Raw genomic sequence first — 25,096 nt, forward strand, 5'->3', positions numbered from 1 at the left:
GTTAATAAAACTTTCATTCAATCAATCAATCTGCACTGTGATTGATTGAATGAAAATTGTATTTTTTCATTACAATTTACTCAAGCCTAGTAACAGACACAATATTTCTGACACTGGGAATACATAACCACAGGCCCCTAGATGTTCCTAGATGCCAAGAACATGCAAATTGTCCTTGTAGACGTGGAGCAATCTTCCATTTACTTAGGCATGTACCTTTAGGCGACATTTCTGAAAATAGGGCTACAACTGAAAGGAGTTTATTTGTATTGAGAAAATGTTTTCAAGTATTTTGCTGATGAATGGAAGGTTGGATATCATACATTACTGTCTAGTTTGGGTTTCTTTAGTTGGTTACGTTGGTGATATTTGGAGACAAAGGAGTGAAATACACCCATAGTGTGCTTTATGATGGGTTAAGAAAGCTTATATTGCACCTACAGATCAAACTCTTCAAGACTGTGAATGTGTATCTGAATATATCCAACATTTACAATATATGGTCCACATTTGAGGGAAGGTATTACTGGTATTTTCTCATTAGAACGTAAAATAATCATGCATTTGAAGAAACAGCAGTAACTAAAGAAACAACATAAACAACAGAAACAACAGAAACAAAAGAAACAACAGAAACGAAAGAAACAACAGAAACAACAGAAACAACATAAACAACAGAAAAGAAAGAAACAACAGAAACGAAAGAAACAACAGAAACAACAGAAACAACATAAACAACAGAAAAGAAAGAAACAACAGAAACAGCAGAAACAACAGAAACAACATAAACAACAAAACTAAAGAAACAACAGAAACAACAGAAACGAAAGAAACAACAGAAACAACAGAAACAACAGAAACAGCAGAAACAACAGAAACAACAGAAACAACATAAACAACATAAACAACAGAAACAACATAAACAACATAAACAAAAGAAACAACATAAACAACATAAACAACATAAACAAAAGAAACAACAGAAACAAAAGAAACAACAGAAACAAAAGAAACAACAGACACAAAAGAAACAACAGAAACAACAGACACAAAAGAAACAACAGAAACAACAGAAATAAAAGAAACAACAAAAACAACAGAAACAACAAAACTAAAGAAACAACAGAAACAACAGAAACAACAGAAATGAAAGAAACAACAGAAACAACAGAAACAACAGAAACAGCAGAAACAACATAAACAACATAAACAACAAAAACAAAAGAAACAACAAAAACAACAGAAACAACAGAAACACCAGAACCAGAAACAACAGAAACAACAGAAACACCAGAACCAGAAACAACAGACACAAAAGAAACAACAGAAACAACAGAAATAAAAGAAACAACAGAAACAACAGAAACAACAGAAACGAAAGAAACAACAGAAACAGCAGAAACAACAGAAACAACAGAAACAACATAAACAACATAAACAACAAAAACAAAAGAAACAACAAAAACAACAGAAACAACAGAAACAACAGAAACAAAAGAAACAACAGAAACACCAGAAACAAAAGAAACAACAGAAACAACTTCAATCTAGTTTACAATCTCCTTCTCATCTTCAAACTGAATTACTATCGTCTCTGTCTCCTTCTTCTCTGCTCCTCTCCTGTAAAACTCATATTAACTATGTAAAGAAAAAAACAGCGCGTAGCTTAGGTATCTTAAGAAAAACCAGACACATATTAAATTTGAGATCATTATACACAATTTATTGTACTCTTTTATTACCATATCTAACTTACTGTATAGAAACTTGGGGAAACACATACAAAACGAATCTGAATCCTATTATCATCTTACAGAAAAAGGCAATAAGGGTTGTGAACTTGTGAACAATGTTAGTTTTCTCCATCCTTCCAAACACACTGTTTTTTTAACTAAGGGCATTAAAGTTCCTCGACTTAGGGCGCGGATCCACCTGCCTCATATTTATGACCGCACGCGTCTTTTTTCAATGTATCCCAATGGGGAGAGAGCGTATGCGGCCGCATGCGCCGCCTATAGGAAATGCGCTGCAGTCGGTTTTCAGCTTTTTTGTGCGGCCGAAAGTTGAAACTTTCTGAACTTTCAGAGCGATGCGCTGAGCTCATTTTCAGACAACCAATCACAGCCATTCATATCTACCACTCTGTTTGTAACCTGACACAGGAGCTGCCTGCCTGTCTTGGCTGTCTCCCACAGTAGACGGGCCATTGAGATTCGCAACAAAACACAAATACACTAATAATAATAACTACACGAATACACTACTAAAAAGCTAATAAAAAGCAAAGGGCGAACTGTGGTGTCAGGCAATAACTAGATATATAATTAATATACAATAAAGTTATTAAAATATGCTATAATATGTGCAAAACCCCGGCAGGGAAAAACAATAAAAGGATGGCTGTAGATTTCTTTTTTTTTTGATCAAATTTTTTTATTATTAATTACATGAAACAAGACAACACAATAACCACAGTAACAAAAAACATAACTTCACAGGAGAATAACAACCAATAATAATACAGAATAATACAGAATAATAAATTATAAAGACAAAAAGAAAAAGAAACAGCGTCCAACCTATCAAATATAGATGGCTACTTCAATAACAAAAGGTCTTCAAACATGCCAACCTTCCCCACCTTTACAAAGTGGAGTGACTTAAAAGATTGTTTACGAGAGTGTTGCCGCAGATTTACTGTAGATAGCCTAGGTCCCTTACACATGTTCAAGACTGCCAAACTCGCAGAAGGTAAAGTGTAAGAAGAAAGAAAATCTTCCTCCAAGTTGGTTGACAGGTCAATCAGTCTGCCAATATTAGTCCCTTGGGGAGATGGCATGTGAATGGACATATAGCGCAGAATAGCTAAATATCAACCCCCCCTAAAATCCCCCCAGTCAAAGTTAAGAAGGACAAGACAAAAACCAAGACAGACAAGACATTTCCTCCTCCCCCTCCCCAGAGACCGCCGGACCCCCCCGATCAAGCGCCCCGGAATTGACTGGAAAGAGTGTGGAACAGTTTTTGCCTGTCAGTATCATCGCAGACGGCGAGGCATACAGGACTTTAATCATATGAATAAAACTCTTCCCAAGACCCATGACCTCAAGTACCTTCCACAGGTATGACCACTCAAGTCTGTCAAACGCCTTCATGGCATCCAAAGACAGAACTGTGGATGGAGTTGTATTGTCTTTACTGTTATCGATTACATGCAACAGCCTCCTAAGATTATCTGCAGCCAGACGCCCCGGGATAAAACCAGTTTGATCGCAGTGTACCAATACAGACATAAATCTCTGCAGGCGACGGGCCAGCACCTTGGCAAACACTTTTAAATCGGCCCCGAGAAGACTCAAGGGTCTATAGCTACCACAATCATTGGGATCTTTGTCCTTCTTGAGAAGTAAAGAAATCAAAGCCATATTGACATCTCTTGAGAACTCCCCTTGTTCGATAGCGTAATTGATCATATCGAGCATCAATGGACCCTGTTGGTCCCAGAAAGCTAAATACACTTCGGGTGGAATACCATCCCAGCCTGGTGCCTTACCCCTCTGCATTTCAACAATCGTCTCCCTCAATTCCACAAGAGTAATCGGTCTCCCCAGTTCCTTGGCCTCTTCCTCAGAAATGTGGGGTATCTCAAGCCCGCCAATGAACGATTCAAATTTAGAGTCACCAAGATTACCCTCTGAGCTATATAACTGTGAGTAAAACTCTTTAAAAGTGTCATTGATCTTTTTCGAATCAGTAGTGACTGCACCCTGGCTCGTCCTGATCGAGGGGATATCCGAGAAATGATCATTTGAGCGTATTTTCATTGCCAATAGATGGCTAGGTCTGGAGCCGTGAAAGTAGTAATTTTGTCTTGTCCTATGTATCAAGAACTCAGACTGTTGTTTAAGTATGGAGTTTATTTCTTTTTTGATTATCTTACGTTGTGTGTTTAGTCGTTCACTATAGTTAGTTTGCAAGGATGCGTATAGGTCCGCATATAATGTTTCCAATCCTTCTAGCTTTTTTGACCGGGATTTTCGCAAATTGGAGGCAAATAGTGTGACATGACCCCTGATAAATCCTTTCAATGCGTTCCACAGGACCCTAGGGTCCTCTACTGTGCCAACGTTGATCTGCAAAAATTCAGCTAGTTTACTCCTGAACTCAGAACAGAAGTCATCGTTCTTTAGCAAGGTCGAATTAAAACGCCATCTGGGAGCTCTTGCGGAGAGCCTGCCAAAGGTTGCCGTAAGGAAAATCCCCTTGTGGTCTGAGAGAGCCAAGGGAACCAATGAGACATCGAAACTATCAAACATATTAGGGGACGCGAATGCATAGTCAATTCGAGAGAAGCTTTTGTGTCTGGCTGACAGGTGAGAGTAATCTTTGAGGGTGGGGTTGGATAAGCGCCAAAGGTCTGTGAGCCCCGTGTCCTGGGCCCACATCCTGAGGGCCTTAGAGGCCCGTTTTTGGTCGCTCGTTTCAGAGGGCCCGGACCTATCCATCTCCGCATCCCAGCACGCATTAAAATCGCCACCCACAATGAGAGCGTATCCATTAAGTTCCAACATATTCTTCGTGATTGTATTATAGAACGCTGAATCAAATGTGTTAGGATTTATTATAGCCATCTTCCTATGCGAGAATTCAACTTTTGCTATAGTAATCCTTCCCTCCGTGTCCGACCATACATCCAGGACTTTGATATCAAGGTTACGTCTTGTAACTATGACGACTCCTTTCGTCTTATCATCGGCTGAGGATGAGGAGATAACGTGATATTGCCGATTTGCCAGTCTTGACACGTCACCTACCAATAAATGCGTCTCACTAAGGAGAGCAAGGTCAATATTTCTCCTCTTCAATAGCCAAAGGACACTGGCACGCTTGTGTGGGGCGTTAAGCCCTCCTGCGTTCCAAATTAAAATATTCAATTTAGCCATGGTCGAGCTTGTCTAAATGCGTAGAGAACATACCAGTGCAGCCAGGCTGAGTACAGAGGCGCTGATCCAGGCGGGCCCAGACGGTCAATCCCAGGAGTTCAGAGGAGGAACAATTACACACATATAAGACAACAGTACATAAAACACATAAAAATACCACCCCAGCTACAACCCCCCCCTCCTTCTACTCTAAACCCTAACCCACCCGTCCTATTATAAGCCCTCCTATACCCACTCTCCAGTCCCCACCCTATGCCCCATCCACTGAGGATGGTCATCTTCCTATCACTTCCCACTAGAGACATGGATCCAATAAGACGCTCCCCACTCCAACCCCCCTCTAGATAAACCCCTGAGTAAACCCCCACTAGTCCAATAAACACAAATAATAATAAAAATAAAATTCAATAAAGATATCGGTCGAAAACCACCTGAGCCTTGGCCCCAACATGAGACAACCATAATGGTAAAAATAGCCATTATTAAATAATAACTCCACATCAACCTGCAACCATCTATGTTATAGCCCAAATGGGTACAGGAAAATTCAAAACAAAATTAAATTAAAGCATCCCAGCCGATAGTCTAAGGCAGGATCGGGTCACAGGTTAATTGTGCAAAATTGTGTGAACAATGTCAATTAAACAATGACAATAATAAGGAAGGGAAAAAAAGGGGTTATGGTCAAAGTGCACCCCTGTAGCAGTCCCTCTGATCAGGCACAACGGCTGAAATGACATAACCTATGTAAGAAAAGCATTAAACACATTAATTAATCCGGGGATGGTAATAGGCAATATCTGACACAACCCGTTAACATCTATTGTTTCAATAAAGATATCGGTCGAAAACCACCGTGAGCCTAGGACTTAACATGAGATAACTTATAATGGAAAAAAGAAATAAAAAAATTAATTTAAATATAGTCATTATTATATAACAACTCAACATCAACCCTGCAACCATCTATTTCGGAGTCTGCGCATCAACGACGCAATGTTATAGCACCAATGGACAAAGGAAAAATCCAAAACAAAATTAAATTAGAGTATACCAGCGGGTAGTCTAAGGTAGGATCGGGTTCCAGGTAAATTGTGCAAACAAATGCCATTTAACAACGACAATAATAAGAAGGGGAAAAAGGGGTTATGGTCAAAGTGCACATCTGTAACAGTCCCTCTGATCAGGCACAATCAAACACATTCATTAACCCGGAGATGATAATAGGCAATATCTGACAAAACCTGTTATCATATCTTGTTAATATACATATTCAACCGATCCTCTCCTACCGGAGCCCAAAGCTCAAAACAGCATGGATATAAAAATAACAGCATACAAGAATTTAGTTAAGGACCCGACCACCGTTGGATTGTGCGAGCCGATCACACTTATACAGCAACAACAACCAAAGTGCGTCACTATTAACGGGTCTCGAACGACTTCACGCAGGCGATAGACGCAGCCCGCTAGCTAGCCCGAGGCTAGCGCGTGAGCTAGTGATGAATCCGGATAGCACGTTAGAGTTTGTTATGTACATTGTTCAGCTAGCTCGCTAGCTTCCAAAGAGGCGATACACAAGTACGATCATGAGGTCAGCATTAGCAAGTAACAGAAGTCATTGGGAAGTCCCGCTAGTTGGATGGGCAGTGGACAGTTAGAGTGTCTGGGCATGACAGCAAGTATTTGTGAATAGTCGGCCTAATCAATGTATATAGGCCCACACCGCCAAGTCACTCACCCGACATAGATATCAAGCAACAGTCTCGGGTATCCCCGCGAGATATTCCTTCGCTTTAGCCAACGACCAAAATGAACGCAGACCATCGACCTTCTCCAACACAGATAATTTCGCGGGAGCGAATAGCGTGGGCCTCAGGCCTAGTTTCCATAGCCTAGACAGGACCACCTTGTATTCGCCTCTCTGTGCTTGAACCTCCGGCGTAAAGTCTTCGAAAATGGCCACTTTGTGATCGCCAAGCCTCAGATTACCCCTTCTGGTACGAGCCGACCGCATGATGAGTTCTCTCTGCTGAAGCCTGTTCAGCTTGACTATGATGGGCCTCGGCTCTTTGTTCACGCCGGGAGAAAACCTGCCCGCCCTGTAGGCCGACTCACAGACAGGAGGCGAAGGGAGGACGTCAGTTCCTAGTATTTTCTGCAGCAGTTCGGGCATGGTCTCAGAGAGACGGCCTTCACCGCTGGCCTCCGGTACTCCAACAATCCTGACGTTGTGGCGTCTATCTCGGGACTGCATCTCCTCCATTGCCGACTGTAGTTTGTTGACTTCAGCCTGCCTAGCCAGCAGGGCGGACTCGAGACCCACCATCTTCTCGCCCTGTAATGATACCTCCGTCGTTAGCATGGCTAGTTCGTTAGCATTAGCCGAGGAGACAGCGTGCATCGACTCCATCTTGTCTATCAGCGGGACTACCGCCAGCCGTATTTCTTCTGATATCTCACGGTGGAGGTTGACACAAAAATCCGCCAACACTTTCTCCTGTGCTTCAGCGAAGCGTGTCTCAGAGTCTGCGTGTAGCTTGGTCATGACCAAGAGCACAGCTTCGCTTATCTCCCCGACACCGGGCGACGATGCGGCCAGGCCCGGTGGTGGTGGTTTGCTGGTTGGGGCGCTCATGGCTCTGGTTTCCACCCCCGTCATCGCAGAAAGTCGAAAAAAAAGTCGACGACAGTATACTAAACACGACGACCTAGCAAACAGATAAAAAACAAATAAAAATAAAATAAAGACTAATGGGGAGAAACGTATATTCAGCACGGTAGAAGGGAGCTCATGTGAAACACGTCTACTCCATGATCGCTCAGCTCCGCCCTGGCTGTAGATTTCTTTCTGTCATCTACAAGATGCGCTTCATGCCAGCGCTGCCGGCGCACTGCCAGTGTTTATGTGAGATTGGTGGACCCGGGCCCTTAGTTGACCTTAAAACAGCAGAGATAGTTTTTAAAGCTAGAAGTTATCAACTGCCATGTAACTTACACATTTTGTTTAAAGAACGAGAGGTGACGTATAATTTAAGAAGAACACTCAATTTGAAACAGCCTAGAGCTCGAACCACACTTAAAAGTATGTCTGTGTCGGTTAAAGGAGTGAAACTCTGGAACAATATACCGGATGAAATAAAAAAACAGCAGGAGTATTTTTAAGTTTAAAAAGATGTTTAAAAACAGGGTTCTAGAATCTTATAGTAAAATTTTACCTACAATCTTTTTTTCTTTTCTTTTTTTTTCTACCATGAAACTCTGGTATTGGAGATGAATTTTTGATTTTCCTATGTTGGCTTATGTTCTTTTCAGGAACGTTTTTTGCTGATTGTTGATTTTTTGTTTGTTTGTTTGTTTGTTTGTTTGTTTGTTTGTTTGTTTTATCTTGCAAACTTTAACTTTTTTTGTTCTTTTCTGGATCGGTTTTTGTTGATTTTTGATTGTTGATTTATTTGTTTGTTTGTTATATTTAGAAAACTTAAACTTTTTTGAATTCGTTTTTTGAATTAGGGGTAGGTTGCTCTATAAGCCTTCGGCTTCAAACCTATCCTTTTCGTTTGTTTATTTGTGAAAATGTTAGAATTTTTTGTTTGTTTGTTTGTTTATTTATTTGTAAACATTCGAAATAAAATTATTCATTCATTCATTCTTCTCTGCTCCTCAAAGAATAGGCAGTCCTTGCCCCACAATGGTGGAATGAACTACCACCCCAGTTAGGACAGCGGAAACCCGTCCAATCTTTCGCCGTCGACTAAAGACGCACTTCTTCAACCATTCTCTGAAAAAAAATTATAATCTAACCTTAACTAACCTTACTGTCATGCACTTGTCCTAATAAACTAACCTACACTGTAGCACTCAACACTTTGATGAACATTGTTACTCAGCTGATAGAGTTGTGCCCTTCCTGATGACTTGTCGTACAGAACTTTGCATAAAAGCGTCAGCTAAATGACGAAATGTAAATGTAAATGCTTGTCTGTCCCCACAATCAATGTACATCTCTCAACCACAATTTGAATGACGGCCCGTTTAGCTCAGCTGGTTAGTGCGCTGCCTGTGGAGTGTATGGTCCAGAGTTCAAATCTTTGAACAGGGAGTGGGGCCAATATGTTGTAATTGTGGTAAGGAGCATATGTAGCGTATTGGGGTTGTGAGGCGATGAAACGAGAGGTAGTGGTCCAGCAGGTGAGAAGCGAAAATAGGATATCATATGCAGAGGCAGCTAGGAAGGTAGGACAGGGAAAGCAAGATAAGGGACAGGGGTTTAGAGGAGGGCATTTGGCAGTAGAGGAAGTACAGGAGGAGAAAGAGAGGTTGTGGGGGGAGAAGTTGAATTTAGTGGCCTTTGTGGCAGGAGTAGTGAATGCAACAGCGATGTTTAGCAGTAAAACAGATAGGATAAAGTTAATAGTTAAAGTAGCAGTACACACATGGGTATGAAGGGGATGACATGGGAGGAAGTAGTAAGAGTTAGAGAAGGGGGTTGTGAGTGATCAAGTAAGAGAGTTAGGGAAGGGGGTTGTGATCAAGAAGGCCAGAGTCAGCCCACAGGAGGCAATGAGTGACTCATAGATTAGGTTTGGATAGGGTGGTGATGTTAGGGATGGGTTTTTGTTTTGTGTGTTATGGGGTTTATTGGTTTTTCTTTAGTGTTTTCTTTTATTTGCCGGGTTCTTGATTATCTGCCCAGTTGCTGGGATGTACAGTAGGTGTCCAGGTTCACCTTCTCCACCTCGACCGAGCGGTGCTCCTCCGGGGGCGGTGTGGAGTTTCTGCCGTAGGTCATGCAGACTCTGCTCAGCCCTCTGCAGGCCCTCCAGGTACTTCATCATCCTCTTCATGTGGTCCTTTGAGTAGCGGTTCTGAATGTAGGCCAACCAGCAGCCGCCCATACCGATGACTATCGACACCACCAGCATGAAGTCCTTCAAGTGGTTATGACGATTCATCAGAGGAGCCTCAAACAGAACGGTGTCCAGGGATTTAAGCCGCAACTTCTGGACGTGGCTGCGATCCAGCATCTTCAGGACAGGCAGCGTCAAAGTGGCATTCTTCGCGGCTAGCCTGGGCATGGCGCTGCCGCTAAGATGCATCTTGCGGAAGGCGTCCACATACTGCGGCAGCTCCACACAAGTGATGAGCCACCCCACCACCTTGTCCACTGTCCAGTTGTACACTTCAGAGCCCTTCCATGCATTCCACACGTCCTCCACGCTGATGAACTGGTCGTCCCCGTGGAAGCTGTTGTGCTTGGCCTTGGGATCGTGGTGGTTCAGATCCTCCCTCAGGAACCTGTCAGTCTCCGACACGTCTACATTGCCGTTGGCGTCATCGTCCATCTGCTTATGGATACTGCGGATGGCCTCCAAGCTGAGAACGGCATTGTCATCCTGGCATAGTGGCTCGTCGATGCGACAGAGTTCCGACACCCCATTATCAACATGCTGATAATCCGATGTGGGTGCTGGACTTGGTTTTTCTGTCCCACTTTCCCCAAGGAGACACAAGAATAACATCCATAAGGTCACCAATTTGCTGAACTCCATCACGTATGTTTGCTGTCATATATCCGAGCCAACAGATCCAGCTCTCTACCCCCCTCTCTCCTATATTATATATCACAAATGTTCTAGAATGTTCCACCATGACATCAGAACATTTGTGATGTCACAGTATGATGTCATAATAGCACACGCTAGAACATCTGTGATGTCACAGTATGATGTCATAATAGCACACGCTAGAACATCTGTGATGTTACAGTATGATGTCATAATAGCACATTCTAGAACATTTGTGGTCTGCGGGCCATGTGTGGCGACACAACAGCCTCCTCCGGAATGTCTTGCCTCTGTTCCACTCTGGCTCAACCTGATTGATTGAAATTGATTGCAAAATGTATTACCAGATTGCAGAATGGGTACAATACAGTACGCCTCAATACACACAATTGTTAAGGGGATGCAGACCAGAGAAAGACTTTCGTCTTGTTTACATCAGGCTCCCCCATTTTCAAGGCATCATAACATTTATGACATACAGATAAACAGTGCTGTACCTCCAACCAGAGGACCAGGGCATTGTAGGCAGAGACGTCTATTATATTGGCGAATAAGGCCATCGGCCAGCGCCTTCGTCCCCCTCCGGCAGCTGTATGTGCCTACCAGCTGAAACAAAAGACAAGAAAAGAGAGAAACCAAATAAAATGATTAATTTCATTTTGTAGACCAATAAAAATAAAATCACATCATATGGAAGTGCAGAGATCATTTCGTCAGCGACTCACTGCGTGTGTGTTCCTGTGGGTCGCCCATCGCATAAATAATGCACAGAATAAATAAATAAAGCACCAGGCATGCACTATAAAATAATAAAGAAAGAAATAATAAATACCTTGTCCAGAGTGTCCACTGCCCCCTTGCAGTGGCTGTAGTCCAGGATGGCCTCTGGCTTGACGTGACCCTGGTCGGAGACCGCTGCCTCCCGGTGCTTCGTGGACATGACGAGCACATTTTCCCTCGCCGTGGGGACATAGGAAACCACGGTGGGTGTCGGGGAGGAAGGCAAATAGTGTGGATAGCACCGGCCTCTGGCGCACCTCCAGGAGCTGGCGGGGGGGGTAGCTCCGGCTAGTTGCGGCGAATGGTCCCCCACCAAGACCATTCGCCGCTCTGTGAGGTCTTTCGCAAGGGCATGGGACGTAAAGAAAATGGCACTGCCTCCAAGCCTCTTCATACCTGTCATACCTGGCCTGAAAAGCATCCTCCTCCTCTTTCTACTCCTTCTCCTCCTCCAGCTGTGAGGTCCATCACGACCCGCTTCCCCTGCTGCCTCTCTGGCGCAGCAGCAGGGTCCTCGCGCCCCAAGTATGGCTGCATGCTGACGGCATATGCCGTCCTGACGTCAGCCATGGCCCAGATTTTTAGGCCATAGCGCGCTGGTTTAGCCGGCATATATTGCCTGAAGGGGCATCGGCCCTTAAAACCGCCAAGCTGCTCGTCGATGCATTATATCGACGCCTGGGTTGAAACCCAGTGGGAGCCGCACCACCCACTTGTCCCAGACGTCTCGCACCGGTGCCAGCTTGTCGGCCCGGATGACACGGCGTGCGGGTCGGGTCAACCGGTCGTCAAACCGGATGGTTCTGCTAATCTTAGGTTTACGAAACTCGCACTGTCAGACCACCACCATGAACAACATTGTAAATCAAGTTACATATCAGTTGTACATTTGATATCTTCCATTTTTTATTATTTTACCCCCCTTCCCCATTCCTATCCCCTAACCCAGTGTTTCTCAAAGTGGGGGGCGCGCCCCCCAGGGGGGGCGCAGAGGCATGACAAGGGGGGCCTTGAAATTTATATATATATATATATATATATATATATATAAAAAAAAAAAAAAAAAACGTTTTTTTTTTGGATTCCAGAAAATTATCACTAAAGTGCTATCTGTTGCAGCTGCACTGTTCTCCATGAAAATACCATTTCTCAAAATCTGAAAATCATTATTTAATAAAACACAGAAAAGGATCACCAAGTTACTCTTTACAGACAACATTGAGACAAAGCTTCCTGACACATCTCCATCCAAACTCTTGGAAGAACTCTTTGAAATCTCATCTGATACCACCTGGAGAGCTAGTTTCAGAGTGTGGTGCTGAGTACCAAGTATCTCATGATGCAGCAGTTAAGGTGTTGATACCATTCAGCACCACATACAGTATCTGTGTGAAGCTGGCTTTTCCATGACAGGTCTGAAAACAAAATATAGCGCCAAGTTGAAAGGTCACGATATTGGTGTTATTTCAATAAATTTAAACATGGCCCATTTCATGACTATTTTGTTTGGGCGAGGGGGGGGGGGGGGGGGGGGGGGGTGGCCCAAAATATTTTGGTCCGCCAAAGGGGGGCCTGACAGAAAAAGTTTGAGAAGCACTGCCCTAACCCAACCTAGGGTAACCAGGTCAAAATGGTTCAGTCGCAGGACAGCAGCACTGCTTTTGCGGGACAATGCAGGACACGTAGGTGTATTTATTTTTTGCTAATTAAAATTAAAGAAATGTATTTATTATTTAAATGGCTTTATTTCATATTCGACGCAGACGGTAGGCTATATATAGCACATTTTGTTATTAATCTTATTAAACTGTATATATAGATGCTTCACCAATCACCTTCTCAGCCGCTACTGTCTATGTCACCAACATCTTTATTTAATCACACTTTCATCATTAAGCAGGTAACCATCAATCTTGGTATCCAAGCTGATAAAATCACTCCATTAATAGAAAGAGCAGGAGCTAAGTCTTTTCAGCCATCTTTTCCTGAGCATTATTAGCAGTGAAGTGTAGAAGAGAGGAGACGGAATGCGATGGTTGATCTTCACAATATAATAATGTTTTTATTGTGAATAGCGGATCACTCAGTTACTCATATAACAAAAAGGGTGAGACCCAAAGTCTCCACAAACCCTATATAACATAAAGAAAAGGTGAGACAGCACAGTCTCCGCAATATGTGTCTGGTGAACCCACAACATTTTTTAAACAATGCAGAGTCCAGTTTGCTGCTGATATTAAGAGCTTCAGCTGCTTCGCGAAGCTCTTGGAAGCTGAATGCTCTCTTCTTGAGAGCCAAGCATGACACCTGTTTCAGGTAATTCTGATCAGAGAAATCAAACCATTTGTCTAGGTAAGCGAGCGCTCTCTGATAGAAAATTAAAAAGTCCTGTTCGATCGCAGCAGCCTGTGTGGTAGGAAACCTCTGCATGAGAGCACTGGTCTCGAATCCAAAATAGCGGTCCCCCTCAACTTCAAGCACTGCGTCGTAAAAAAGCTTTAGGCTGTTCTGCAGAAACATCAGGTATGACTGACGTCACACACACTGCAGCTGCCTCGGCCTCGGACTGTCTGACAGAGACAGGCAGCGCGACTCGCGAGACTCGAGTCCAGCTGCTCCGCTCGGCTGCGCATTGGTTTGACGTCGCCCAATTTTTTTTATTTTAAATACAAGAGGGTATTGGAACGAGGCATTAAATTAACAACATTTAAAAAAAAATATTATAATAATATTAAAAAAAATAAAAAATTCGAGACATTGTTATGTTGTAGCGGGACGCGGGACAAACGTCCCAATATCGGAATCGCGGGACAGGTGGGCACCCTAACCCCACCCAAGGAGAGCAACAACAAACATACATATAATACACAAAGACAGTTCATTTTGATTGAATAACGGTTAAATTAATTCATGTCACCTGTATTGTCTCCCCCCCCCCCCCCCCCCCCCCCCTCCCTCTGCCCCCCCCCCATTAGAGTTACTGAGGCTCCTCCTACTGACTGAAGAGCTCCAGCCGCTTCTGGGCGACGTCCTGGATGATCATGTCCAACACTGTGCCGGCCACATCTCTCTTCTCCAGAGTGCTACAAACTTCAGCCATTAGCCATGGGAGGACGGTAGTCTCAATATCTCTCTCTCGATCGAAGTCAAACAGCTCTCCCTCCTGTATCTGTGCACGGCTACATCCTGTCCAGACTTGGCAGGGATGAAGAGAGGCGTGGCTGGTTTGTCCAGAAACGTGTCTGTCTGACACTGGACCTTGGTGGCCTCTGTGTAATCGCTCAGCTCCTCGAGGTAAAGCTCTGTCTGGACGTCAGTGTGCCTCCTGCCCTCCAGCGGCGGAGGAGTCCTGGGTCGGTTCTGCTCCGGGACTCGCCTCCGCCTAGTGACTCTCCTCCGCGCCTCACACTGCCTCTGGACCACCTCCCTCCGCGCCTCACACTGCCTCTGGACCACCTCCCTCCGCGCCTCACACTGCCTCTGGACCACCTCCCTCCGCGCCTCACACTGCCTCTGGACCACCTCCCTCCGCGCCTCACACTGCCTCTGGACCACCTCCCTCCGCGCCTCACACTGCCTCTGGACCACCTCCCTCCGCGCCTCACACTGCCTCTGGACCACCTCCCTCCGCGCCTCGCACTGCCTCTGGACCACCTCCGCGGGGTCCGGCTGAGCCGCTATCGGTGTGATCTGGTGGGTGTTTCCTCGGCCGACGCGGCGGTCATGCATGATGTTTCCATAACTGCCGGGACCATCGTTCCGCTCGGCGGAACTCTCTGTACTTGGAGCGGTTAGGAACGGGTCTTGGACGACTCGAGAAAATGTATGGAGCCTCCGAGGCCATTCTTCGTTCAGACTAGACTAGCTAACTGTATCACAACAACTAGCCGCAAACGTCTAGAGGTACATTGAATGTATTCAGCTCTGAAAACAAATTATGTCCAGATAGACGGAGGTCTATCTAGTTTGTGTTAGTCTTAGCAACGGTATCCAGGAACGGAATCCATGTAAATCAAGTTCTTCTTCTTCTTCTTCTTCTTTTGAATTTCCGGCAGTCTAGACGCCCTTCTGCGTATTGCTGCCTAACTGTACAATCTTCTTCTTCTTCTTCTTCTTTGGACTTAATGGCGGGTCGCACCCACAGAAAGGCGCATACCGCCACCTCCTGTACAACCCAGCAACTGGGCCAGATAAAGCAAGAACCCGGCAAATAAAAAAATAAAAATAAATAAAATAAAAATATAAAATAAACCCAGGATAAACAAAACAATACCCAGCCCTAACATCACCACCCTATCCAACCTAATAAAATTAAACCTAAAACCTAAACAAGAAATTTTATTCAACTCCTACCCCCCAAACAGTTCTGTGGCCTTACACCTTAGGATGTAGGCCTGTGTCCACAAGAAATTCCATGACAGCTTTCACCACTGCCCTTTGCTGTTCCTCAGGTCCTAATATACTCCTCAGTATATCAGATACAGGATGCTACAGTAAACGCTGCAGTGTGTTCTCAGGTGGGGGAGGAGGAGTGTGAATGGTGGTATAGGTGGAGAGTGGACGCCTCAGTTCTTCAGGACAGAGTCGTATACTTGGTAGACATAATGAGACACCTCCGGCGCCCGGCACTTCAGAGACAACGTGTAGTAGGGGTTGCCGGGTTGAATCCGGAGCTTGGCCAGGACCCAAATGCCGTTTGTGAGTTTGAGGGACTGGTACAGCATGTCCTGCCCCTCGTCATTCCTCTTGGCGATTGTATAGATGTTATTGCTCTGTAGCTTCCCTGATACAGTGTCTGCATTTAGGTGACATTCCTTTATCTGGCACTGCAGCTCATTCCCATTGGGGATGTCTTTCCAGGTAGCCAGGAACACCTGTCCCTCCATTTTTCCATCTTCCACAAAGAATATGTTGAGAGGTATGAGTCCACTGAAATAGAAGACATCTATGCTGTTCTTCACAGCCACCTGTAAGTTATTGAGCGGGTCCATCTTCATGACTGGTCCGACGGTGTCGAGGGGCAGAGAGACCTCGATGCTCTGGCTGGGCATCAGAGGGCTGTGGATAGGTAGAGGACTGGTGGGGATCATCCCGAAACTGTTGTTGTTGAACTGGACGGCGAAGTCGGTCATGTGTTGCAGAGCCTTGTTAGTGAAGGTCATGTCCATATACATGTGTCCCTGGCGGCGAGAGAATGTCCCGGAGATCTCCAGCCCCTTGGCCTTCACCGCAGGAAGCCACATGGCTTTGGGGGACACGTAGCCTCCGGACGTGATGGCCATGCCTGTGGAGAGCTCAAACAGGTTGTTGAGGCCACTGCTGAGAGCCGCGGGGGCGGGCGTGGGCAACGGGGCGAACATGTTGGGGACAGAGGAAGGGATGAAGTTCTGTCCCACCAAGCTGTCCAGTCCTCCTCCCAGCAGGTCCACAGCACCCATCTGCATGGAGGAAACCTGGGGGACATTGACGGGAGGGCCCAGGTCCAGGTTGAGCAGGTCTCCCAGGAGGTCTCCTTGGCTGGGGATCACGTGAGGTTGCTCCATGGTAGGTGAGGTGAGATCACGTGAGGTTGCTCCACTGCTCACCGGACTCTCACCTGCGTCGATGCTGCTATGCTGGATGGGCAGGTGCTTGCGATGGATCCCATGGCTGCCCTCCACGAAGGCGTTGGGGGGCTTGTGGTAGACCGAGGCCAGGGAGCCGATGTGGCAGATGAGCTCGTCCAGCAGCGTGGGCTCGATCAGGTCCGTCTCCTCCGAGATCAGAGGCTTCTCCGACAGGACCACCTCCTTGGCCATCGCCGGGTCAGTGGACAGCAGGCGCCAGTAGATGTAGCCTCTGTCACGCAGGTCAGGGTTGTCAGAGTCCTGCGTGGCCAGGCTGAGGACCTGCTGGGCCAGCTCCTGGGTCTCAGAGGGCTTCTTGAGGAACAGCTTGACGATGGCCGTCAGCAGCGTGAGCTGGACCTGGGTGCTCTCGTCGTGGAAACCCTCCAGGAAACTCTCCAACAGTTCGTCTGCGTTGTCGATCCTCTCTGCATACTCGCCAATGATCCAGATCATGGCGGCGCGAGCATCGGGCTCGTCCAGAGAATCCAGGTTCTCACAGAGTGTGGCCATGATGCGCTCATATTTGTTGGGGTACCTGCGGAAGATGTCCCTGATGACCACGATGGCCTCCTGGACCACATAGTTGACCTTCGTCTGGATCAGGTCCAGCAGGGTACTGACACAGCGCTCGGCTGATTGCTCAACTTTGATACCACAGCGTCCGATGGCTCTGACAGCCTTGCGCACAAAGTCGACATCCACCTCAGTGGCGTACTCTTTCAGCTCAGCCAGCACCTGAGCTATGTTTGCCTGGGAGGCCAGGCGGATCATAATGTCCAGTTTCTCCAGCTTCACATAGATGGGTTCATTGTACTTGACAAAGAACACCTTGATCTCCTGCTTCAGGATCTCAGGCCTTTTCTGTACGATGAGGTTGATGTTCCTCAGGGCCACATACTGGACCTCGGGCTCTCCGGAGAGCAAGGTCACCAGTGGTGGAGACAGCTTCTTCAGCAGAGTATTGTAGTAGACAGAGTCTTTAGGCAGCAGCTCCAGGAACTTCATCAGCACCTTCACGGCCGACAGGATCACTGCCGAGTTGGCATGGGACAACCGGGGAGTGACACGCTCACAGATGCTCTGGGCCTCCCGCTCATCCTTGGGGTTGTAGTTGGACAGGCAGTCAAGGATGAAGATCTGGCCCCATTCTGTGCACTCATTGAGGGCCGTCAGCAGCTTGTTGATATTCTGGGGGTTGAGGTCCAGCAAGTTGCTGTTGGGATGTGACTCGCTTATTTCCGACAGGGCGGCCACCGCGTTAGCCACAACCATGGGGTTGGAGTCAGCGATGAGATCCCTCAGGGAGTCCAGGAAGCCCTGGTCCTCCACCATCTGGGCGTCGATATCGTGGAGCTTGGCCACACACACGGCTGCCGTCTTCCTCACGTAGGGGTCTTTGTCCTTCAGACACTTCCTCAGTGGCTCGCACAGGTACTCTGTGATCTTGTCCACTCGGATGCAGCCCATGGTGCGCACAGCCAGGGCACGGAGCAGGGGGTTGGGATCCTCACAGTCCTTGACGAAGCTGTTGATGGCCATGATGGCCATGTCAGGCTGGCTCTTGGCGTAGTTTATCAGGTAGAGGTAGACCAACTTCTTCAGCTCCAGGTTGTCAGTCTGCATGCAGTTCACTACGTCAGGAAACAAGGAGCTGACATCACAGCCCACGGTCATGTTATTAATGACCTTCTTCATAGCTTCCTTCCTCCTCTCCTTCTTATCACTGTGCAGCTCTGCTTTCAGCTCTAAGATCTCCTCTTTTTTGTTTGTTGTGAAATATTTGGAGTCTGTCATAATTGTGTCCCTTTACAGTATATCTGTGTTTTGATGTAATGTCAATGCCAAATTGCCACAGTAGATGCACGTAAAATCCTTGGTCGACTGTTGTTGGAAAATCTAGGCAAATGTTCCTTCCTGAATGCCGGCAATGGAAGATGGACAACCGGCGAAAACCAAGGTCTGTCTTGACACACACTTTCGGCATTTCAAGTTATCCTCTTTCCTGCGTATATATATATATATCACAAATGTTCTAGAATGTTCCACCATGACATCATACAACATTCTAGGACATCAGAACATTTGTGATGTCACAGTATGATGTCATAATAGAACACGCTAGAACATCTGTGATGTTACAGTATGATGTCATAATAGAACATTCTAGAACATTTGTGGTCTGTGGGCCATGTGTGGGGAGACGCGTCTACGCGAAGCACAACAAATTTGTGGTTTTCTCCTCATAGTATAAACCTGGCCTGTGCCTGGCATTAGGTCACACATGTCACACAGATATAGCTGGATCTATCGTGTTTCTCCCTTTTCTGAATCCACTCTGATAACTCTCTATTAATAAATTTTTTTCTATATGATACTGCAATCTTTCATTTATCATTCTTTCCAGTTTTCCCTACATGTGAAGTTAATGCTATCGGTCTGTAGCTTCCTGCTAAACTTGGATCCTTTCCTGGTTTGTATATAGGAACAATAATTGATTGATTGAATGATTGATTGACTGAGTAGGCAAATATCCCTCCTTCCATATCTTATTATACAACTTTAATAATATTGCTTTGCTCATATCACTTAAGTTATCGGGAGCACTTTATAATAACACCCTGTTATAATACATTTATAAGGTATTTGTAGATAATGAACTAATCATGAACAAACCATTTATACACATTCATAAATGATTATTAAACCATCTATAACTATATTTGTATACCATTTACAAAGTATTTATAAGGCATTAGTGGATAATGAACTAATCATGAACAAACCATTTATATACATTCATAAATGATTATTAAATCATTTATAACTATATTTGTATAACATTTACAGATTAGTTCTACATTATTTATAACTCATTATCAACATTGTTTGTACTTGATTTGTTCATCATTAAATAATGTTGTTTAATGTGTAGTAACACATTTGTAGATGCTTTGAAAAATGGATATGAAAAAACAACTATACTGTATCTCCATTTATTTTTCATGTTCAACAAATGATTTGTTAAGACATTCATAAAACATCTATAAATCATTTGCAGATGCTATCGTGGGGACCAATCTAAAGTGAAGCCTATTCATCATTAACAAGTGTCTAATACAGTTAATTATTTGTTTACTTTTTCATCACATGTTACAAATGTTGTAGGCAGCTTTCGGATACACCCTTCTTTGTGACATCAAACAGTGACAGGATTAGGACTAAAGATAAATGCAATTTTATTAACATAAAATACATGTGCATGACATATAGTGTAACATGGGGGGGCACTAGGACCCAGGAGTACCCTGGCCAGGTATTAAAGAGTATCTAGAGAGGAAGTCTCACGCGAGCGAGACTTGACGTCACACGTGTTGCCGTCTGTTTGAATGGAAGCACAAGTTATCCGTGCTGCTCCTGCCCCACGCTTTTAATAAGGTATGAGCAGGTTAAACACCTTTTTTTGTTGGTAAATCTATTACATAATTTCTGACCTACAAACAACTATTATATGTTGTGTAGACGTTCGTGTAGATGTGGTGGCCGCTAACGTTACATTTGTTCCTAATGTGTGCTCACTGCTCAGTGTGCTCAGTGATGATGACACGACACAAATAATTATTACTCTTGTGTGTCATGTCGTCATCACATACATACTGAGCACTGAGCACACATTAGGAACAAATGTAACGTTAGCGGCCACCTGTGGTACATTGTGGAATTTTTTATTCAGTGCTCGTGCACGAAGTGAAGTGTGTGCAGATGACGCTGAGCGGCAGCCAGTATGAAATAGAACTCTCGTTTTTGGAATTACAGCAGAAAACCTTAAAAACATACTTATATTCTAGACGGTATTAACACAACAATGTATAAATGAAAAAATATAACGTTTCCACATCCTGAACGATAGATAATCGATGTTGAATGGGCCATAGTAATGTCAATATAGCAATACAATTTTAAAAGTTATAGCCCTGTAAAGAAGGTAAACATCTCCATAGGCTTTCAACGGTGGCAGACTGGGTACAATGATGGGCACAACCCCCGGTGCCCAATGTGTTAATATCCTGGTCTACATTTATTTCCCTCAATTTCTCATCAGTTAACATTCTGTATTTGTCCCAATCTGCCCCTTCAAACTTCCACCTCCCCTCTCTCTCATCCTGTTCTATTTCCCTTTCTGCCCTTCCTATACTAATGAATATTGGGTAATGATCACTACCTATAGTACTTTCTTTATGTACTTCCCAATTAGTATTTCCAGCCATAGCTTGCGTTACCAAAGTGAGATCTAATACTGACTCTGTACTAGGGGTGCACCGATATGAAAATTGGCCACCGATACCGATACCGATTGTTCAACTAACACAATCGGCCGATACCGATACCGATACCGATACTTGTGGCAAAAAAGAAGTATTTTTAATTTTTTTAATATTTTTTTTAATATTTTATTTTTAATTTTTTTAATTTTTTTAATGAAACTACTGTATATTTGTATGTGTATGTTTGTATTTGTAGGCCTCTTTACTTACTTAAAAAAGGAAACATCAAGAAATATGTTTATGGTATCACTATCTCTCTCCCAGTATCGTCTGGCGGCCTGCAGAGGGATACTATTTTCTCAACCAGAGCTTTCAACCAATGCAATGGAACCATTCTGGCGGCCTGCAGCGGGATACTATTCTCTCAACCAGAGCTTTCAACCAATGCAATGGAACCATTTTGATTGACAGTCGATTCGGCCAATTACGCCACACCGCTAGCACCCACCTCCTGCTGTTCTTACCACCAAGCGTTTATTCATTTTTCTACTTCGGGGCATGCCGCCATTGATCTGCTTGCGAGAATGCGAGTCAAACTCAGAACCACAACAAGCTAATACGTTAGCTGCCCGGCCCGCCGACCAGCGCGCTCCACAGGATGGCCAAACGAGACACAATGATTTTACTGCAACAAATGTTATAATAAAACAAAGCCTTTCTATACATTTGTCTGGTTGAAAACTTTATTAACAGATTGCAGAATGTGTAGTTGGGTACGGAATGAGCAACGGAATGTAACCGAGCTATGCACGGCTTGCTTGCTATCTTCGGGTAAATACTATGCTGATGTAATTGAACGTGTAACTAACTTTAACGTTAATGCCACAAAACGAATGTTTGTGTCATTTTAACAGCAGATACTTTCTTAAATGCCATCCTCCCACCAGAGCGGTGTTGATGGGGAGCTCTGATGGATTCGCTTGGTTGTGTTATTAGCATTGAACAGCTAACCGAAAGCTAGGGTTAACTAATGTTAAAGGTTTAGCCATAACGTTACGTTGGCTAAAGTTGGGGCTATTCTTAATCCAGTAATAATGGCTGCAGACCTGCAAGCAAAGTACAGCAAGTTGGCAAAGGAGTATTCCAACGTAAATCACATTTTCACCAGTAACGTTAGTCTTCTGCCTCCCGGCTATGAACGGACTCGGAGTAATGCCTTGCTGCTATGGGTAATAATAATATGCTGATGTTATTGTCCGTGTAACACTAACTATATAACGTTAATGCCACAAAACGAATGCCTTGTTAATCATAAATAGTAACTTTGATGCAGTAGCTTGTGTGTGTGTGTGGGGGACGGCGGGCGGTGTGCAGGTAAGTTAGGTCACGAGTGAATTTTTTTTTTTGCCTTTTGACGCTACACAAATGGATGGTTAGTTATCGGTGACTGCTATCTGCACATTCGAGCTTATCGGCCGATAGGCCGATAGCAGTCAACAAGGCACTTATCGGCCGATACCGATACCCGACCGATATATCGGTGCACCCCTACTCTGTACCCTTTATCAGATTCACTCTTGTCCCCGTACCATAATTTAAACACACCAATTCCTTTTCATCCATTATCTCTTCTAATACTTCCCCATTAGCATCTTCTTGTTCACCCCATATTGTGCTGTGTGCATTGAAGTCTCCACACCAAACAACATTACCTCTCCAATTTTCTAATATTATTTCTAGTTTTATTTTCTCTAACCTTTTGCATGGGTTATACAAATGTATTATCTTCCAACTCTCTTTCTTACTCCATACTTCAATAACTATTACTTCCAGTTCTTGTATTGTTCCTAACCTTCTATAGTTTATTATGCCATCCAACTCCAGTCACAAATCAGTTTAGCCGGGCGGCTAAGTGGCGCAGTGGGCAAGGCGCTCGCCACTAACACAGGAGATGCTGGGTTCGAGACCAGCTCTCGGCGTTGCTTCCAGCTTGGCTGGTCGTTCATACTAATACAATTGGCAGTATTAGGGGGTGGGAAAGCCGGTGGGTGTGGATCGGACGCTGTGGACAGCGACTCCTACAGGTCGGTTGGTGCGCCTGTACAGCAGAATCAGGAAGCAACGGGGGCAGCAGCGTGAGCAAGAGATCACGCTGTACAGGTGAAAAGATGCGACAGCTGCCTCCTCGTGTACCGGTCCGGCTTGGTCCACATTGCAGCCGACCAAATGACATGTCGTCAGCTTGTGACTGCAACTTGTTCCTGTTTGCGGACGACTCAGCCTTGCTGGTCTCTGACAAGAACAAGTTACAGGTTGAAAAAACCCTCAGCTCAGAACAAGGCAAAATCTGCATATGGCTCGCTGATAACAAACTATCATTACACATGGGCAAAACAGAGTCCATTCTCTTCGGTTCAAATAACAAACTCAGCAAGACCGATGGCTTCTCAGTTACAGTGGGTGACAATATTGTCACAAGGAAAGAAGATATTACCTACCTGGGTTCCATCCTAGAGGCAAATCTTTCCTGTGACAAAATGGCATCCAATGTAATAAGAAAAGTCAACCAACGAACTCGATTCTTGTACCGGATCTCCTCTCTGGTAAACAAGAATACCCTGAAGACTCTGGCAGGAGCACTCATTCAAGGGTACTACGACTATGCTTGCACCTCATGGTACCAAAGCACCTCAAAGGTGCTAAAAACAAAATTACAAACATCTCAAAACAAACTGGCTATATAGACTACTGCTTGACCTTACTCCTAGAACCCACCTCACCCCTGCCCACTTTGACAACCAATGTGGAACGCCCTACCCAAAGCTGTAAAGGAATGTGAATCACTACCCACTTTCAAAAACACTCAAAAAACACCTACGGGAGACTGCAATTAGAAACTGGCCCCTGTAAATGTCCTAACACAACCCCCTCCAATGTACAGTAAATCACCAAGTATGGTCTTGTCAATATTCCAATGTACAGTTTTGCTTGTATAGTTGTACAGTGTCCCCCACCCACCCCTCCTACCGAACCTCCCCCCCCCCCCCACTCCTACCCAACCTCCCACCCCCCCCCCCCCACCCACCCAACCACCTCCAATGTACAGTCCCCCCCCCCCCCCCCCCCACCTACCCAACCTCCTCCAATGTACAGTTTCTACGTCAAATGTATATACTCTTTTTTTCTGGACTCTTTTCGTATCACAAACAGTACTGTATTTGCAAATCTGGTATGTCAAAAATGTATAGATGTAGCAATACTGTCTATCTGTATGTCAAGTATGTCATATATGTTACGATGAATTGAAAATGGGGGACCCTGATGTAAACAAGACGAAAGTCTTTCTCTGGTCTGCATCCCCTTAACAATTGTATGTATTGAGCCGTACTGTACTGTACCCATTCTGCAATCTGTTAATAAAGTTTTCAATCAATCAATCAATCAAACCAGTGGGAGGCATGGTCTAACAACGTTCGAGACAGGGGAGGAGACAATTGGACAATACGAAATTGGGATGGGAGAAAAATAGAAAAAATGGAGAGTAAAAGTAGATCAAATAAAAATAAAAATCAGTTTAGCCAACAAAGAAAAAAAACTCGCCACTCAAACCGTGTTCCAAACAACTATCCGGAATGAGAGGGACGTTTTGTTTTCAGATGTATTATGCATTTATTTAACAAATAATACTTCCAGCCTTCACGCTTTATTGCCGTACAAACAGAACAACAATTTGGCACTTCAAGGCCAAACCTGGAACCCTCTGGTATTCAGTATCCAGGTGGCATGAGCCTCAGTCAAACCTGGCCCACTCCTGAGTGTTCCCCTGCCACAACGCAGCACCACACACATCTTTGACTTTTAGCCTCCAGCAAAGCGAGTAAAACTGTCAAGTCAGCGGAAGCCATTATTCAACTTGCCCTCTTCTTCCACATTGT

At 44.6% G+C, this 25,096-nt stretch overlaps 1 protein-coding gene and 1 pseudogene across 3 annotated transcripts; both read right to left on the minus strand.

Annotated features, from left to right (window-relative positions):
- Positions 1-9,627: 9,627 nt before the first annotated feature.
- Positions 9,628-10,515, minus strand: LOC311246769 (stromal interaction molecule 1-like; annotated as a pseudogene). The gene has a single exon. The product of its transcript is annotated as a stromal interaction molecule 1-like (transcript).
- A 5,340-nt stretch (positions 10,516-15,855) lies between these two features.
- On the minus strand, positions 15,856-18,693 carry LOC311245821 (AP-2 complex subunit beta-like; the record flags this gene model as incomplete). 2 transcript variants are annotated; one of them, XM_084335820.1, is made up of 2 exons in its annotated part: positions 15,856-16,743; positions 16,951-18,693. In XM_084335820.1, the coding sequence occupies 2 exons, from the start codon at positions 18,691-18,693 to the stop codon at positions 15,856-15,858; spliced, it is 2,631 nt and encodes an 876-aa protein (XP_084191946.1). The 2 variants fall into 2 exon arrangements, with proteins under 2 accessions (XP_084191946.1, XP_084191945.1); XM_084335819.1 differs by having other exon boundaries at positions 15,856-18,693.
- Between the last annotated feature and the right edge of the window lie 6,403 nt (positions 18,694-25,096).

This window comes from Notolepis coatsorum (assembly GCF_963971535.1).
Source record: "Notolepis coatsorum genome assembly, chromosome: 19".
Lineage (NCBI taxonomy): Eukaryota > Metazoa > Chordata > Actinopteri > Aulopiformes > Paralepididae > Notolepis > Notolepis coatsorum.